This window comes from Oncorhynchus tshawytscha, linkage group LG04, assembly GCF_018296145.1.
Source record: "Oncorhynchus tshawytscha isolate Ot180627B linkage group LG04, Otsh_v2.0, whole genome shotgun sequence".
Classification (NCBI taxonomy): domain Eukaryota; kingdom Metazoa; phylum Chordata; class Actinopteri; order Salmoniformes; family Salmonidae; genus Oncorhynchus; species Oncorhynchus tshawytscha.
The window spans coordinates 1,056,242-1,078,657 of NC_056432.1; the positions used below are offsets into that span (position 1 = coordinate 1,056,242).

The 22,416-nt window shown below is 37.5% G+C and overlaps 1 protein-coding gene across 1 annotated transcript in view; it reads left to right on the top strand.

Moving 5' to 3' along the window:
- The window catches only part of LOC112237408 (mitogen-activated protein kinase 1), a 133,226-nt gene that overhangs the window by 101,568 nt on the left and 9,242 nt on the right, over positions 1 to 22,416 (top strand). The window contains exon 6 of the mRNA XM_042320208.1: positions 19,666 to 19,907. Within this exon, the coding sequence (XP_042176142.1) occupies positions 19,666 to 19,907 (242 nt within the window). The remainder of the gene's footprint in view (positions 1 to 19,665; positions 19,908 to 22,416) is intronic.

Below are 22,416 nucleotides of genomic sequence, written 5' to 3' on the forward strand. Positions count from 1 at the left end.
ACCCATATTAGTCTACAATACACCACAACAACCCATATTAGTCTACAATACACCACTACACTACAGCAACCCATATTAGTCTACAATACACCACAACAACCCATATTAGTCTATAATACACCACTACACTACAGCGACCCATATTAGTCTACAATACACCACAACAACCCATATTAGTCTACAATACACCACTACACTACAGCAACCCATATTAGTCTACAATACACCACAACAACCCATATTAGTCTACAATACACCACTACACTACAGCAACCCATATTAGTCTACAATACACCACAACAACCCATATTAGTCTACAATACACCACTACACTACAGCAACCCATATTAGTCTACAATACACCACAACAACCCATATTAATCTACAATACACCACTACACTATAACAACCCATATTAATCTACAATACACCACTACACTACAACAACCCATATTAGTCTACAATACACCACTATAACAACCCATATTAGTCTACAATACACTACAACAACCCATATTAGCCTACAATACACCACTACACCATATTAGTCTACTATTTATTTTTTTATTTTACTTTTATTTAACTAGGCAAGTCTGTTAAGAACAAATTCTTATTTTCAATGACGGCCTAGGAACAGTGGGTTAACTGCCTGTTCAGGGGCAGAACGACAGATTTGTACCTTGTCAGCTCAGGGATTTGAACTTGCAACCTTCCGTTTACTAGTCCAACGCTCTAACCACTAGGCTACCCTGCTGCCCCAATATAATATACCACTACACTATAACAACCCATATTAGTCTACAATACACCATGACAACAACCCATATTAGTCTACAAATCACCACTATAACAACCCATATTAGTCTACAATACACCACTACAATACAACAACCCATATTAGTCTACAATACACCACTATAACAATCCATATTAGTCTACAATACTACACTACAACAATCCATATTAGTCTACAATACACCACTATAACAATCCATATTAGTCTACAATACACCACTACAATACAACAACCCATATTAGTCTACAATACACCACTATAACAATCCATATTAGTCTACAATACTACACTACAACAATCCATATTAGTCTACAATACTACACTACAACAATCCATATTAGTCTACAATACTACACTACAACAATCCATATTAGTCTACAATACACCACTATAACAATCCATATTAATCTACAATACAGCACTACAACAACTCATATTAATCTACAATACACCACTATAACAACCCATATTAGTCTACAATACACCACTACAACAACCCATATTAGTCTATAATACACCACTATAACAACCCATATTAGTCGATAATACACCACTACACTACAACAACCCATATTAATCTACAATACACCACTACACTATAACAACCCATATTAGTCTACAATACCCCACTACAACAACCCATATTAGTCTACAATACAGCACTACACTATAACAACCCATATTAGTCTACAATACACCACTACAATACAACAACCCATATTAGTCTACAATACTACAATACAACAACCCATATTGGTCTACAATACACCACTACAATACAACAACCCATTTTGGTCTACAATACACCACTACAATATAACAACCCATATTAATCTACAATACACCACTACACTACAACAACCCATATTAGTCTACAATACACCACTACACTACAACAATCCATATCAATCTACAATACACCACTACAACAACACATATTATTCTACAATACTACACTAAAACAACCCATATTAGTCTACAATACAGCACTACACTACAACAACCCATATTAGTCTACAATACAGCACTACACTACAACACATATTATTCTACAATACTACACTACAACAACCCATATTAATCTACAATACACCACTACAACAACCCATATTAGTCTATAATACACCACTATAACAACCCATATTAGTCGATAATACACCACTACACTACAACAACCCATATTAGTCTACAATATACCACTACACTACAACAACCCATATTAATCTACAATACACCACTACACTATAACAACCCATATTAGTCTACAATACCCCACTACAACAACCCATATTAGTCTACAATACAGCACTACACTACAACAACCCATATTAGTCTACAATACAGCACTACACTACAACAACCCATATTAGTCTACAATACAGCACTACAACAACCCATATTAGTCTACAATACACCACTACACTACAACAACACATATTAGTCTACATTACAGCACTACAACAACCCATATTAATCTACAATACACCACTACACTATAACAACCCATATTAGTCTACAATACCCCACTACAACAACCCATATTAGTCTACAATACAGCACTACACTACAACAACCCATATTAGTCTACAATACACCACTACACTACAACAACCCATATTAATCTACAATACAGCACTACAACAACCATATTAGTCTACAATACCCCACTACAACAACCCATATTAGTCTACAATACACCACTACACTATAACAACCCATATTAGTCTACAATACTACAATACAACAACCCATATTGGTCTAACATACACCACTACACTATAACAACCCATATTAGTCTACAATACACCACTACACTAGAACAACCCATATTAGTCTACAAATCACCACTATAACAACCCATATTCGTCACAATACACCACTACAACAACTCATATTATTCTACAATACTACACTACAACAATCCATATTATTCTACAATACTACACTACAACAATCCATATTAGTCTACAATACCCACTACACTAGAACAACCCATATTAATCTACAATAAAACACTACACTACAACAACCCATATTAGTCTACAATACACCACTACACTACAACAACCCATATTAATCTACAATACAGCACTATAACAACCCATATTAATCTACAATACACCACTATAACAACCCATATTAGTCTACAATACACCACTACAACAACCCATATTAGTCTATAATACACCACTATAACAACCGATATTAGTCTACAATACACCACTACACTAGAACAACCCATATTAATCTACAATACAACACTACACTACAACAACCCATATTAGTCTACAATACACCACTACACTACAGCAACCCATATTAGTCTACAATACACCACAACAACCCATATTAGTCTACAATACACCACTACACTACAGCACCCATATTAGTCTACAATACACCACAACAACCCATATTAGTCTATAATACACCACTACACTACAGCGACCCATATTAGTCTACAATACACCACAACAACCCATATTAGTCTACAATACACCACTACACTACAGCAACCCATATTAGTCTACAATACACCACAACAACCCATATTAATCTACAATACACCACTACACTATAACAACCCATATTAATCTACAATACACCACTACACTACAACAACCCATATTAGTCTACAATACACCACTATAACAACCCATATTAGTCTACAATACACTACAACAACCCATATTAGCCTACAATACACCACTACACCTTATTAGTCTACTATTTATTTTTTTATTTTACTTTTATTTAACTAGGCAAGTCTGTTAAGAACAAATTCTTATTTTCAATGACGGCCTAGGAACAGTGGGTTAACTGCCTGTTCAGGGGCAGAACGACAGATTTGTACCTTGTCAGCTCAGGGATTTGAACTTGCAACCTTCCGGTTACTAGTCCAACGCTCTAACCACTAGGCTACCCTGCCGCCCCAATATAATATACCACTACACTATAACAACCCATATTAGTCTACAATACACCATGACAACAACCCATATTAGTCTACAAATCACCACTATAACAACCCATATTAGTCTACAATACACCACTACAATACAACAACCCATATTAGTCTACAATACACCACTATAACAATCCATATTAGTCTACAATACTACACTACAACAATCCATATTAGTCTACAATACACCACTATAACAATCCATATTAGTCTACAATACACCACTACAATACAACAACCCATATTAGTCTACAATACACCACTATAACAATCCATATTAGTCTACAATACTACACTACAACAATCCATATTAGTCTACAATACTACACTACAACAATCCATATTAGTCTACAATACACCACTATAACAATCCATATTAGTCTACAATACTACACTACAACAATCCATATTAGTCTACAATACTACACTACAACAATCCATATTAGTCTACAATACTACACTACAACAATCCATATTAGTCTACAATACTACACTACAACAATCCATATTAGTCTACAATACTACACTACAACAACCCATATTAGTCTATAATACACCACTATAACAACCCATATTAGTCTACAATACACCACTATAACAACCCATATTAGTCTACAATACACCACTACACTACAACAACCCATATTAGTCTACAAATCACCACTATAACAACCCATATTAGTCTAAAATACACCACTATAACAACCCATATTAGTCTACAATACTACACTACAACAACCCATATTGGTCTACAATACACCACTATAACAACCCATATTAGTCTACAATACACCACTACAACAACCCATATTAGTCTACAATACACCACTACAACAACCCATATTAGTCTATAATACACCACTATAACAGCCCATATTAGTCAATAATACACCACTACACTACAACAACCCATATTAGTCTACAATATACCACTACACTATAACAACCCATATTAGTCTACAATACACCACTACACTATAACAACCCATATTAGTCTACAATACCCCACTACAACAACCCATATTAGTCTACAATACACCACTACACTACAACAACCATATTAATCTATAATACACCACTACAACAACCATATTAGTCTACAATACTACACTATAACAACCCATATTAGTCTACAATACACCACTACACTATAGCAACCCATATTAGTCTACAATACACCACTAAACTACAACAACCCATATTAATCTACACTACAACAACCCATATTAGTCTACAATACAGCACTACACTATAACAACCCATATTAGTCTACAATACACCACTATAACAACCATATTAGTCCACAATACACCACTACACTACAACAATCCATATTAATCTACAATACACCACTATAACAACCCATATTAGTCTACAATACACCACTATAACAACCCATATTAGTCTACAATACAGCACTACACTACATCAACCCATATTAGTCTGCAATACAGCACTACACTACATCAAACCATATTAGTCTGCAATACACCACTGCACTACAACAACCCATATTAGTCTACAATACACCACTACACTACAACAATCCATATTAATCTACAATACACCACTATAACAACCCATATTAGTCGATAATACACCACTACACTACAACAACCCATATTAGTCTACAATATACCACTACACTACAACAACCCATATTAATCTACAATACTACACTATAACAACCCATATTAGTCTATAATACCCCACTACAACAACCCATATTAATCTACAATACACCACTACAATATAACAACCCATATTAGTCTACAATACACCATTACAACAACCCATATTAATCTACAATACACCACTACACTATAGCAACCCATATTAGTCTACAATACACCACTACAACAACCATATTAGTCTACAATACAGCACTAGAACAACCCATATTAGTCTACAATACAGCACTACAACAACCCATATTAATCTACAATACTACACTATAACAACCCATATTAGTCTACAATACAGCACTACACTACAACAACCCATATTAGTCTACAATACACCATTACAATACAACAACCCATATTAGTCTACAATACATCACTACAACAACCCATATTGGTCTACAATACACCACTACACTACAACAACCCATATTAGTCTACAATACACCACTACAACAACCCATATTGGTCTACAATACACCACTACAATACAACAACCCATATTAGTCTACAATACTACAATACAACAACCCATATTGGTCTAAAATACACCACTACACTATAACAACCCATATTAGTCTACAATACACCACTACACTAGAACAACCCATATTCGTCTACAATACAGCACTATAACAACCCACATTAATCTACAATACACCACTATAACAACCCATATTAGTCTACAATACACCACTATAACAACCCATATTAGTCTACAATACACCACTACAACAACCCATATTAGTCTATAATACACCACTATAACAACCCATATCAGTCTACAATACACCACTACACTAGAACAACCCATATTAATCTACAATACAACACTACACTACAACAACCCATATTAGTCTACAATACACCACTACACTACAACAACCCATATTAATCTACAATACAGCACTACAACTCATATTAATCTACAATACACCACTATAACAACCCATATTAGTCTACAATACACCACTACAACAACCCATATTAGTCTATAATACACCACTATAACAACCCATATTAGTCGATAATACACCACTACACTACAACAACCCATATTAGTCTACAATATACCACTACACTACAACAACCCATATTAATCTACAATACACCACTACACTATAACAACCCATATTAGTCTACAATACCCCACTACAACAACCCATATTAGTCTACAATACAGCACTACACTATAACAACCCATATTAGTCTACAATACACCACTACAATACAACAACCCATATTAGTCTACAATACTACAATACAACAACCCATATTGGTCTACAATACACCACTACAATACAACAACCCATTTTGGTCTACAATACACCACTACAATATAACAACCCATATTAATCTACAATACACCACTACACTACAACAACCCATATTAGTCTACAATACACCACTACACTACAACAATCCATATCAATCTACAATACACCACTACAACAACACATATTATTCTACAATACTACACTAAAACAACCCATATTAGTCTACAATACAGCACTACACTACAACAACCCATATTAGTCTACAATACAGCACTACACTACAACACATATTATTCTACAATACTACACTACAACAACCCATATTAATCTACAATACACCACTACAACAACCCATATTAGTCTATAATACACCACTATAACAACCCATATTAGTGGATAATACACTACTACACTACAACAACCCATATTAGTCTACAATATACCACTACACTACAACAACCCATATTAATCTACAATACACCACTACACTATAACAACCCATATTAGTCTACAATACCCCACTACAACAACCCATATTAGTCTACAATACAGCACTACACTACAACAACCCATATTAGTCTACAATACAGCACTACACTACAACAACCCATATTAGTCTACAATACAGCACTACAACAACCCATATTAGTCTACAATATACCACTACACTACAACAACCCATATTAATCTACAATACTACACTATAACAACCCATATTAGTCTATAATACCCCACTACAACAACCCATATTAATCTACAATACACCACTACAATATAACAACCCATATTAGTCTACAATACACCATTACAACAACCCATATTAATCTACAATACACCACTACACTATAGCAACCCATATTAGTCTACAATACACCACTACAACAACCATATTAGTCTACAATACAGCACTAGAACAACCCATATTAGTCTACAATACAGCACTACAACAACCCATATTAATCTACAATACTACACTATAACAACCCATATTAGTCTACAATACAGCACTACACTACAACAACCCATATTAGTCTACAATACACCATTACAATACAACAACCCATATTAGTCTACAATACATCACTACAACAACCCATATTGGTCTACAATACACCACTACACTACAACAACCCATATTAGTCTACAATACACCACTACAACAACCCATATTGGTCTACAATACACCACTACAATACAACAACCCATATTAGTCTACAATACTACAATACAACAACCCATATTGGTCTAAAATACACCACTACACTATAACAACCCATATTAGTCTACAATACACCACTACACTAGAACAACCCATATTCGTCTACAATACAGCACTATAACAACCCACATTAATCTACAATACACCACTATAACAACCCATATTAGTCTACAATACACCACTATAACAACCCATATTAGTCTACAATACACCACTACAACAACCCATATTAGTCTATAATACACCACTATAACAACCCATATCAGTCTACAATACACCACTACACTAGAACAACCCATATTAATCTACAATACAACACTACACTACAACAACCCATATTAGTCTACAATACACCACTACACTACAACAACCCATATTAATCTACAATACACCACTATAACAACCCATATTAGTCTACAATACACCACTACAACAACCCATATTAGTCTATAATACACCACTATAACAACCCATATTAGTCGATAATACACCACTACACTACAACAACCCATATTAGTCTACAATATACCACTACACTACAACAACCCATATTAATCTACAATACACCACTACACTATAACAACCCATATTAGTCTACAATACCCCACTACAACAACCCATATTAGTCTACAATACAGCACTACACTATAACAACCCATATTAGTCTACAATACACCACTACAATACAACAACCCATATTAGTCTACAATACTACAATACAACAACCCATATTGGTCTACAATACACCACTACAATACAACAACCCATTTTGGTCTACAATACACCACTACAATATAACAACCCATATTAATCTACAATACACCACTACACTACAACAACCCATATTAGTCTACAATACACCACTACACTACAACAATCCATATCAATCTACAATACACCACTACAACAACACATATTATTCTACAATACTACACTAAAACAACCCATATTAGTCTACAATACAGCACTACACTACAACAACCCATATTAGTCTACAATACAGCACTACACTACAACACATATTATTCTACAATACTACACTACAACAACCCATATTAATCTACAATACACCACTACAACAACCCATATTAGTCTATAATACACCACTATAACAACCCATATTAGTCGATAATACACCACTACACTACAACAACCCATATTAGTCTACAATATACCACTACACTACAACAACCCATATTAATCTACAATACACCACTACACTATAACAACCCATATTAGTCTACAATACCCCACTACAACAACCCATATTAGTCTACAATACAGCACTACACTACAACAACCCATATTAGTCTACAATACAGCACTACACTACAACAACCCATATTAGTCTACAATACAGCACTACAACAACCCATATTAGTCTACAATACACCACTACACTACAACAACCCATATTAGTCTACAATACAGCACTACAACAACCCATATTAATCTACAATACACCACTACACTATAACAACCCATATTAGTCTACAATACCCCACTACAACAACCCATATTAGTCTACAATACAGCACTACACTACAACAACCCATATTAGTCTACATTACACCACTACACTACAACAACCCATATTAATCTACAATACAGCACTACAACAACCATATTAGTCTACAATACCCCACTACAACAACCCATATTAGTCTACAATACACCACTACACTATAACAACCCATATTAGTCTACAATACTACAATACAACAACCCATATTGGTCTAACATACACCACTACACTATAACAACCCATATTAGTCTACAATACACCACTACACTAGAACAACCCATATTCGTCTACAAATCACCACTATAACAACCCATATTCGTCTACAATACACCACTACAACAACTCATATTATTCTACAATACTACACTACAACAATCCATATTAGTCTACAATACCCACTACACTAGAACAACCCATATTAATCTACAATAAAACACTACACTACAACAACCCATATTAGTCTACAATACACCACTACACTACAACAACCCATATTAATCTACAATACAGCACTATAACAACCCATATTAATCTACAATACACCACTATAACAACCCATATTAGTCTACAATACACCACTACAACAACCCATATTAGTCTATAATACACCACTATAACAACCGATATTAGTCTACAATACACCACTACACTAGAACAACCCATATTAATCTACAATACAACACTACACTACAACAACCCATATTAGTCTACAATACACCACTACACTACAACAACCCATATTAGTCTACAATACACCACTACACTACAACAACCCATTTTAATCTACAATACACCACTACAATATAACAACCCATTTTGGTCTACAATACACCACTACAATGTAACAACCCATATTAATCTACAATACACCACTACACTACAATAATCCATATCAATCTACAATACACCACTACAACAACACATATTATTCTACAATACTACACTACAACAACCCATATTAGTCTACAATACAGCACTACACTACAACACATATTATTCTACAATACTACACTACAACAACCCATATTAATCTACAATACACCGCTACACTACAACAACCCATATTAATCTACAATACAGCACTATAACAACCCATATTAATCTACAATACACCACTATAACAACCCATATTAGTCTACAATACACCACTACAACAACCCATATTAGTCTATAATACACCACTACACTACAACAACCCATATTAGTCTACAATATACCACTACACTACAACAACCCATATTAATCTACAATACACCACTACACTATAACAACCCATATTAGTCTACAATACACCACTACAACAACCCATATTAGTCTATAATACACCACCATAACAACCCATATTAGTCGATAATACACCACTACACTACAACAACCCATATTAGTCTACAATATACCACTACACTACAACAACCCATATTAATCTACAATACACCACTACACTATAACAACCCATATTAGTCTACAATACCCCACTACAACAACCCATATTAGTCTACAATACAGCACTACAACAACCCATATTAATCTACAATACACCACTACACTACAAACACCCATATTAATCTACAATACACCACTACACTATAACAACCCATATTAGTCTACAATACCCCACTACAACAACCCATATTAGTCTACAATACAGCACTACACTACAACAACCCATATTAGTCTACAATACACCACTACACTACAACAACCCATATTAATCTACAATACAGCACTACAACAACCATATTAGTCTACAATACCCCACTACAACAACCCATATTAGTCTACAATACACCACTACACTATAACAACCCATATTAGTCTACAATACACCACTATAACAACCCATATTAATCTACAATACAGCACTACACTACAACAACCCATATTAATCTACAATACAGCACTACACTACAACAACCCATATTAGTCTACAATACACCACTACAACAACCATATTAGTCTACAATACTACACTATAACAACCCATATTAGTCTACAATACACCACTACACTATAGCAACCCATATTAGTCTACAATACACCACTAAACTACAACAACCCATATTAATCTACAATACAGCACTACAATACAACAACTCATATTAGTCTACAATACACCACTACAACAACCCATATTAGTCTACAATACACCACTACAACAACCCATATTGGTCTACAATACACAACTACACTATAACAACCCATATTAGTCTACAATACAGCACTAACCTATAACAACCCATATTAGTCTACAATACACCACTTTAGCAACCATATTAGTCTACAATACACCACTACACTACAACAATCCATATTAATCTACAATACACCACTATAACAACCCATATTAGTCTACAATACACCACTATAACAACCCATATTAGTCTACAATACACCACTATAACAACCCATATTAGTCTATAATACAGCACTACACTACAACAACCCATATTAGTCTACAATACACCACTACACTACAACAACCCATATTAGTCTACAATACACCACTACACTACAACAATCCATATTAATCTACAATACACCACTATAACAACCCATATTAGTCTACAATACACCACTATAACAACCCATATTAGTCTACAATACACCACTACAACAACCCATATTAGTCTATAATACACCACTATAACAACCCATATTAGTCGATAATACACCACTACACTACAACAACCCATATTAGTCTACAATATACCACTACACTACAACAACCCATATTGATCTATAATACTACACTATAACAACCCATATTAGTCTACAATACCCCACTACAACAACCCATATTAGTCTACAATACACCACTACACTACAACAACCCATATTAGTCTACAATATACCACTACAATACAACAACCCATTTTGGTCTACAATACACCACTACAATATAACAACCCATTTTGGTCTACAATACACCACTACAATGTAACAACCCATATTAATCTACAATACACCACTACACTACAATAATCCATATCAATCTACAATACACCACTACAACAACACATATTATTCTACAATACTACACTACAACAACCCATATTAGTCTACAATACAGCACTACACTACAACACATATTATTCTACAATACTACACTACAACAACCCATATTAATCTACAATACACCGCTACACTACAACAACCCATATTAATCTACAATACAGCACTATAACAACCCATATTAATCTACAATACACCACTATAACAACCCATATTAGTCTACAATACACCACTACAACAACCCATATTAGTCTATAATACACCACTACACTACAACAACCCATATTAGTCTACAATATACCACTACACTACAACAACCCATATTAATCTACAATACACCACTACACTATAACAACCCATATTAGTCTACAATACACCACTACAACAACCCATATTAGTCTATAATACACCACCATAACAACCCATATTAGTCGATAATACACCACTACACTACAACAACCCATATTAGTCTACAATATACCACTACACTACAACAACCCATATTAATCTACAATACACCACTACACTATAACAACCCATATTAGTCTACAATGCCCCACTACAACAACCCATATTAGTCTACAATACAGCACTACAACAACCCATATTAATCTACAATACACCACTACACTACAAACACCCATATTAATCTACAATACACCACTACACTATAACAACCCATATTAGTCTACAATACCCCACTACAACAACCCATATTAGTCTACAATACAGCACTACACTACAACAACCCATATTAGTCTACAATACACCACTACACTACAACAACCCATATTAATCTACAATACAGCACTACAACAACCATATTAGTCTACAATACCCCACTACAACAACCCATATTAGTCTACAATACACCACTACACTATAACAACCCATATTAGTCTACAATACACCACTATAACAACCCATATTAATCTACAATACAGCACTACACTACAACAACCCATATTAATCTACAATACAGCACTACACTACAACAACCCATATTAGTCTACAATACACCACTACAACAACCATATTAGTCTACAATACTACACTATAACAACCCATATTAGTCTACAATACACCACTACACTATAGCAACCCATATTAGTCTACAATACACCACTAAACTACAACAACCCATATTAATCTACAATACAGCACTACAATACAACAACTCATATTAGTCTACAATACACCACTACAACAACCCATATTACTCTACAATACACCACTACAACAACCCATATTGGTCTACAATACACAACTACACTATAACAACCCATATTAGTCTACAATACAGCACTAACCTATAACAACCCATATTAGTCTACAATACACCACTTTAGCAACCATATTAGTCTACAATACACCACTACACTACAACAATCCATATTAATCTACAATACACCACTATAACAACCCATATTAGTCTACAATACACCACTATAACAACCCATATTAGTCTACAATACACCACTATAACAACCCATATTAGTCTATAATACAGCACTACACTACAACAACCCATATTAGTCTACAATACACCACTACACTACAACAACCCATATTAGTCTACAATACACCACTACACTACAACAATCCATATTAATCTACAATACACCACTATAACAACCCATATTAGTCTACAATACACCACTATAACAACCCATATTAGTCTACAATACACCACTACAACAACCCATATTAGTCTATAATACACCACTATAACAACCCATATTAGTCGATAATACACCACTACACTACAACAACCCATATTAGTCTACAATATACCACTACACTACAACAACCCATATTGATCTATAATACTACACTATAACAACCCATATTAGTCTACAATACCCCACTACAACAACCCATATTAGTCTACAATACACCACTACACTACAACAACCCATATTAGTCTACAATATACCACTACAATACAACAACCCATTTTGGTCTACAATACACCACTACAATATAACAACCCATTTTGGTCTACAATACACCACTACAATGTAACAACCCATATTAATCTACAATACAGCACTACAACAACCCATATTAGTCTACAATATACCACTACACTACAACAACCCATATTGATCTATAATACTACACTATAACAACCCATATTAGTCTACAATACCCCACTACAACAACCCATATTAGTCTACAATACACCACTACACTACAACAACCCATATTAGTCTACAATACAGCACTACAACAACCCATATTAATCTACAATACACCACTACACTATAACAACCCATATTAGTCTACAATACCCCACTACAACAACCCATATTAGTCTACAATACAGCACTACACTACAACAACCCATATTAATCTACAATACAGCACTACAACAACCATATTAGTCTACAATACCCCACTACAACAACCCATATTAGTCTACAATACACCACTACACTATAACAACCCATATTAGTCTACAATACTACAATACAACAACCCATATTGGTCTAAAATACACCACTACACTATAACAACCCATATTAGTCTACAATACACCACTACACTAGAACAACCCATATTCGTCTACAAATCACCACTATAACAACCCATATTCGTCTATAATACACCACTACAACAACTCATATTATTCTACAATACTACACTACAACAATCCATATTATTCTACAATACTACACTACAACAATCCATATTAGTCTACAATACCCCACTACACTAGAACAACCCATATTAATCTACAATAAAACACTACACTACAACAACCCATATTAGTCTACAATACACCACTACACTACAACAACCCATATTAATCTACAATACAGCACTATAACAACCCATATTAATCTACAATACACCACTATAACAACCCATATTAGTCTACAATACACCACTACAACAACCCATATTAGTCTATAATACACCACTATAACAACCCATATTAGTCTACAATACACCACTACACTAGAACAACCCATATTAATCTACAATACAACACTACACTACAACAACCCATATTAGTCTACAATACAACACTACACTACAACAACCCATTTTAATCTACAATACAGCACTATAACAACCCATATTAGTCTACAATACACCACTACAACAACCCATATTAGTCTATAATACACCACTATAACAACCCATATTAGTCGATAATACACCACTACACTACAACAACCCATATTAGTCTACAATATACCACTACACTACAACAACCCATATTAATCTACAATACACCACTACACTATAACAACCCATATTAGTCTACAATACCCCACTACAACAACCCATATTAGTGTACAATACACCACTACAACAACCATATTAGTCTACAATACTACACTATAACAACCGATATTAGTCTACAATACACCACTACACTATAGCAACCCATATTAGTCTACAATACACCACTAAACTACAACAACCCATATTAATCTACAATACAGCACTACAATACAACAACCCATATTAGTCTACAATACACCACTACAACAACCCATATTAGTCTACAATACACCACTACAACAACCCATATTGGTCTACAATACACAACTACACTATAACAACCCATATTAGTCTACAATACAGCACTGACCTATAACAACCCATATTAGTCTACAATACACCACTTTAGCAACCATATTAGTCTACAATACACCACTACACTACAACAATCCATATTAATCTACAATACACCACTATAACAACCCATATTAGTCTACAATACACCACTATAACAACCCATATTAGTCTACAATACACCACTATAACAACCCATATTAGTCTACAATACAGCACTACACTACAACAACCCATATTAGTCTACAATACACCACTACACTACAACAACCAATATTAGTCTACAATACACCACTACACTACAACAATCCATATTAATCTACAATACACCACTATAACAACCCATATTAGTCGATAATACACCACTACACTACAACAACCCATATTAGTCTACAATATACCACTACACTACAACAACCCATATTAATCTATAATACTACACTATAACAACCCATATTAGTCTACAATACTGCACAATATAATATACTTGACTCAGGCTTGTTTTGAGATCAAACCTCTGTCTGTAATATACATGACTCAGGCTTGTTTTGGGGATATTGGTGTAATGCTGAGGATGTCGTAGGATTTGTTTAGCGACCGAGTAAAGAGAAAAGCTCCTCGCTGCCGGGACGGACCAGATTGAGTCACGCACTGTGCCACTTTGTGATTGTTCGCCCAGGCAGACCAGCCAATCGATGCTAAGCCTATTTGTGTCCCGGGGTGGAGTCATCATTGCTTTTAGTTAGCGCTATGAGTCATGGAAGACAACAAGCCAATAACCAGTGAGAGGTTAGGGATTTATGACCCTCTGGCAATAGCAATTAGACTGTCCTGTTGTCTCCCTCCCTGTCCTGTGTAACTCGAGGACCCATCTGCCAGGGGACATGTATGTGCTGTATTAATGCTAGAGGTTACTACAGCCAGGGGACATGTACCTACTGTATTAATGCTAGAGGTTACTATATGTATCTACTGTATTAATGCTAGAGGTTACTATATGTATCTACTGTATTAATGCTAGAGGTTACTATATGTATCTACTGTATTAATGCTAGAGGTTACTATATGTATCTGCTGTGTTAATGCTAGAGGTTCCTATGTGCTGTATTAATGCTAGAGGTTCCTATGTGCTGTATTAATGCTAGAGATTACCATCCGCTGTGTTAATGCTAGAGGTTCCTATGTGCCGTGTTAATGCTGGAGGTTCCTATGTGCTGTGTTAATGCTGGAGGTTCCTATGTGCTGTGTTAATGCTGGAGGTTCCTATGTGCTGTGTTAATGCTAGAGGTTCCTATGTGCTGTGTTAATGCTAGAGGTTCCTATGTGCCGTGTTAATGCTAGAGGTTCCTATGTGCTGTGTTAATGCTAGAGGTTCCTATGTGCTGTGTTAATGCTAGAGGTTCCTATGTGCTGTGTTAATGCTAGAGGTTCCTATGTGCTGTGTTAATGCTAGAGGTTCCTATGTGCTGTGTTAATGCTGGAGGTTCCTATGTGCTGTATTAATGCTGGAGGTTCCTATGTGCTGTATTAATGCTAGCCTCTCCTCTCTCAGGGTTACACCAAGTCTATTGATATCTGGTCTGTGGGCTGCATCCTGGCTGAAATGCTCTCCAATAGACCCATCTTCCCCGGGAAGCACTACTTGGACCAGCTCAACCACATACTGGGTACACACACACACACACACACACACACACGCACACACACACAGCTCAACCACATACTGGGTACACACACACATTTCAACCACATACTGGGTACACACACACACACACACACACACACACACACACACACACACACACACACACACACACACACACACACAGCTCAACCACATACTGGGTACACACACACACACACACACACACACACACAGCTCAACCACATACTGGGTACACACACACACACACACACACACACAGCTCAACCACATACTGGGTACACACACACACACACACACACACACAGCTCAACCACATACTGGGTACACACACACACACACACACACACACAGCTCAACCACATACTGGGTACACACACACACACACACACACACACAGCTCAACCACATACTGGGTACACACACACACACACACACACACACACACACACACAGCTCAACCACATACTGGGTACACACACACACACACACGCAGCTCAACCACATACTGGGTACACACACACACACACGCAGAGCTCAACCACATACTGGGTACACACACACACACACAGCTCAACCACATACTGGGTATACACACACACACACACACACACACACACACAGCTCAACCACATACTGGGGCACACACACACAGCTCAACCACATACTGGGCACACACACACACACACAGCTCAACCACATACTGGGTATACACACACACACACACACACAGCTCAACCACATACTGGGGGCACACACACACAGCTCAACCACATACTGGGCACACACACACACACACACACACACAGCTCAACCACATACTGGGTACACACACACACACACACACACACACACACACACACACAGCTCAACCACATACTGGGTACACACACACATACACACACACACATACACACACAGCTCAACCACATACTGGGTCACACACACACACACACACACAGCTCAACCACATACTGGGTACACACACACACACACACAGCTCAACCACATACTGGGTACACACACACATACACACACACACAGCTCAACCACATACTGGGTACACACACACAGCTCAACCACATACTGGGTACACACACACACACACACACACACACAGCTCAACCACATACTGGGTACACACTCACACACACACACAGCTCAACCACATACTGGGTACACACACACACACACACACACAGCTCAACCACATACTGGGTACACACACACACACACACACACACACACACACACACACAGCTCAACCACATACTGGGTACTCACACACACACACACACACACACACACACACAGCTCAACCACATACTGGGTACACACACACACACACACACACACACACACACACAGCTCAACCACATACTGGGTACACACACACACAGCTCAACCACATACTGGGTACGCACACACACACACACACACAGCTCAACCACATACTGGGTACGCACACACACACACACACACACACAGCTCAACCACATACTGGGTACGCACACACACACACACACACACAGCTCAACCACATACTGGGTACACACACACATGTCTCCCTCTATCTGTTGAGCTGACCCCTGGTGTCATGTCTCCCTCTATCTGTGTAGCTGACCCCTGGTGTCATGTCTCTATCTGTGTAGCAGACCCCTGGTGTCATGTCTCTAGACCCCTGGTGTCTGTGTAGCTGACCCCTGGTGTCATGTCTCTATCTGTGTAGCTGACCCCTGGTGTCATGTCTCTATCTGTGTAGCTGACCCCTGGTGTCATGTCTCCCTCTATCTGTGTAGCTGACCCCTGGTGTCATGTCTCCCTCTATCTGTGTAGCTGACCCCTGGTGTCATGTCTCTATCTGTTGAGCTGACCCCTGGTGTCATGTCTCCCTCTATCTGTGTAGCTGACCCCTGGTGTCCTGTCTCCCTCCAGGTATCCTAGGGTCTCCTTCCCAGGAGGATCTGAACTGCATCATTAACATCAAGGCCAGGAACTACCTGCTGTCTCTCCCACTGCGCTGCAAGGTCCCCTGGAACCGCCTCTTCCCCAACGCCGACCCCAAAGCTCTGGACCTGCTGGACAAGATGTTGACCTTTAACCCCCACAAGAGGATCGAGGTAGAGGAGGCTCTGGCTCACCCTTACCTGGAGCAGTACTATGATCCTACAGATGAGGTAATGACCCCTGACCCTGGCTCACCCTTACCTGGAATAGTATTATAACCCTACAGATGAGGTCATGACCCCTGACCCTAGCTCACCCTAACCTGGAGTAGTACTACGGCCCTGCAGTTGAGGTAATGACCCCTGACCCTGACTCACTCTTACCTGGAGCAGTACTACGGCCCTACAGATGAGGTAATGACCCCTGACCCTGACTCACTCTTACCTGGAGCAGTACTACGGCCCTACAGAAGAGGTAATGAACCCTGGGGTTAAAGTTCTGTCACTGCGATGGATTTCCATCATATGGATGAGTAAAACTAATATATACAGTGCATTCGGAAAGTATTCAGACCCCTTGACCTTTTCCACATTTTGTTACATTACAGCCTTATCCTTATTCTAACATTGACTAGGGGGGAACAATTTAATCAATCTTCACACAATACCCCATTGTGACAAAGCAAAAACAGGTTTTTAGAAATGTTTGCAAATAATAACGGAAATATGACATTTACACAGGTATTCAGACCCTTTACTGAGTACTTTGTTGAAACACCTTTGGCAGCGATTACAGCCTCGAGTCTTCTTGGGTATGACGCTACAGGCTTGGCACACCTGTATTTGGGAGTTTCTCCCATTTCCTGCAGATCCTCTCAAGCTCTGTCAGGTTGGATGGGGAGCGTTGCTGCACAGCTATTTTCAGGTCTCTCCAGAGATATTCGATCGTATTCAAGTCCAGGCTCTAGCTGGGCCACTCAAGGATATTCAGAGACTTGTCCCGAAGCCACTTCTGCATTGTCTTGGCTGTGTGCTTAGGGTCGTTGTCCTGTTGGAAGGTGAACCTTCGCCCCAGTCTGAGGTCCTGAGTACTCTAGAGAAGGTTTTCTTCAAGGATCTCTCTGTACTTACATCCGTTCGTCTTTCCCTCTATCCTGACTGGTCTCCCAGTCCCTACCGCTGAAAAACATCCCCACAGCATGATGCTGCCACCATCATGCTTCACCGTAGGGATGGTGACAGGTTTCCTCCAGACGTGATGCTGCCACCACCATGCTTCACCGTAGGGATGGTGCCAGGTTTCCTCCAGAAGTGGCACTTGGCATTCAAGCCGAAGAGTTCAATCTTGGTTTCATCAGACCAGAGAATCTTGTCGGTGCCTTTTGGCAAACTCCAAGCGGGGTGTCAGGTGCGTTTTATTGAGGAGTGGCTTCCTTCTGGCCACTCTACCATAAAGGCCTGATTGGAAATGCTGTGGCGATGGTTGTCCTTCTGGAAGGTTCTCCCATCTCCACAGAGGAACTGTAGAGCTCTGTCAGAGTGACCATTGGGTTCTTGGTCATCTCCCTGACCAAGGCCCTTCTCCCCCAATTGCTCAGTTTGGCCGGGCGGCCAGCTCTTAGGAAGAGTCTTGGAGGTTCTAAACTTCTTCCATTTAAACATTTGTTCTTGGGGACCTTCAATGCTGCAGACATTTTTTGGTACCCTTCCCCAGATCTGTGCCTCGACACCATCCTGTCTCTGAGCTCTACGGACGATTCCTTCGACATCATGGCTTGGTTTTTGCTCTGACATGCACAGTTAACTGGGGGACCTTTTATATAGACAGGTGTGTCCCTTTCCAAATCATGTCCAATCAATTGAATTTACCATAGGTGGTCTCCAAGTTGTAGAAACATCTCAGGGATTTTTAATGGAAACCGGATGAACCTGAGCTCAATTTTGAGTCTCATAGCAAAGGGTCTGAATACTTTTGTAAATAATGTATTTCTGTTGTTTTTTAATACATTTGCAAAAATTTCTAACAACCTGTTTTCACTTTGTCATGGTGTGTAGATTGCTGATGTAAACATTTTAGAATAAGGCTGTAACGTAACAGAATGTAGAAAAAGTCAAAGGGTATGAATACTTTCTGAATGCAGGTGAAATTATTATTTTGGATTATAAAACATCTACAACTAGATAGAAAGTGTATAAATTATGATGGGGCAATATTTATATACATTATAATGGGCCAATGATTATATACATTATAATGGGCCAATGTTTAGATACATTATAATGGGCCTATATATATATACACACACACACACACACACACACACACACACACACACACACACACACACACACACACTGTGGGGCAAAAAAGTATTTAGTCAGCCACCAATTGTGCAAGTTCTCCCACTTAAAAAGATGAGGCCTGTAATTTTCATCATAGGTACACTTCGACTAAGACAAACGAAATGAGAGAAAAAAATCCAGAAAATCACATTGTATGATTTTTTAATGAATTTATTTGCAAATTATGGTGGAAAATAAGTATTTGGTCAATAACAAAAGTTAATCTTTATACTTTGTTATATACCCTTTGTTGGCAATGACAGAGGAGAGGTCAAACGTTTTCTGTAAGTCTTCACAAGGTTTTCCCACACTGTTGCTGGTATTCTGGCCCATTCCTCCATGCAGATCTCCTCTAGAGCAGTGATGTTTTGGGGCTGTTGCTGGGCAACACAGACTT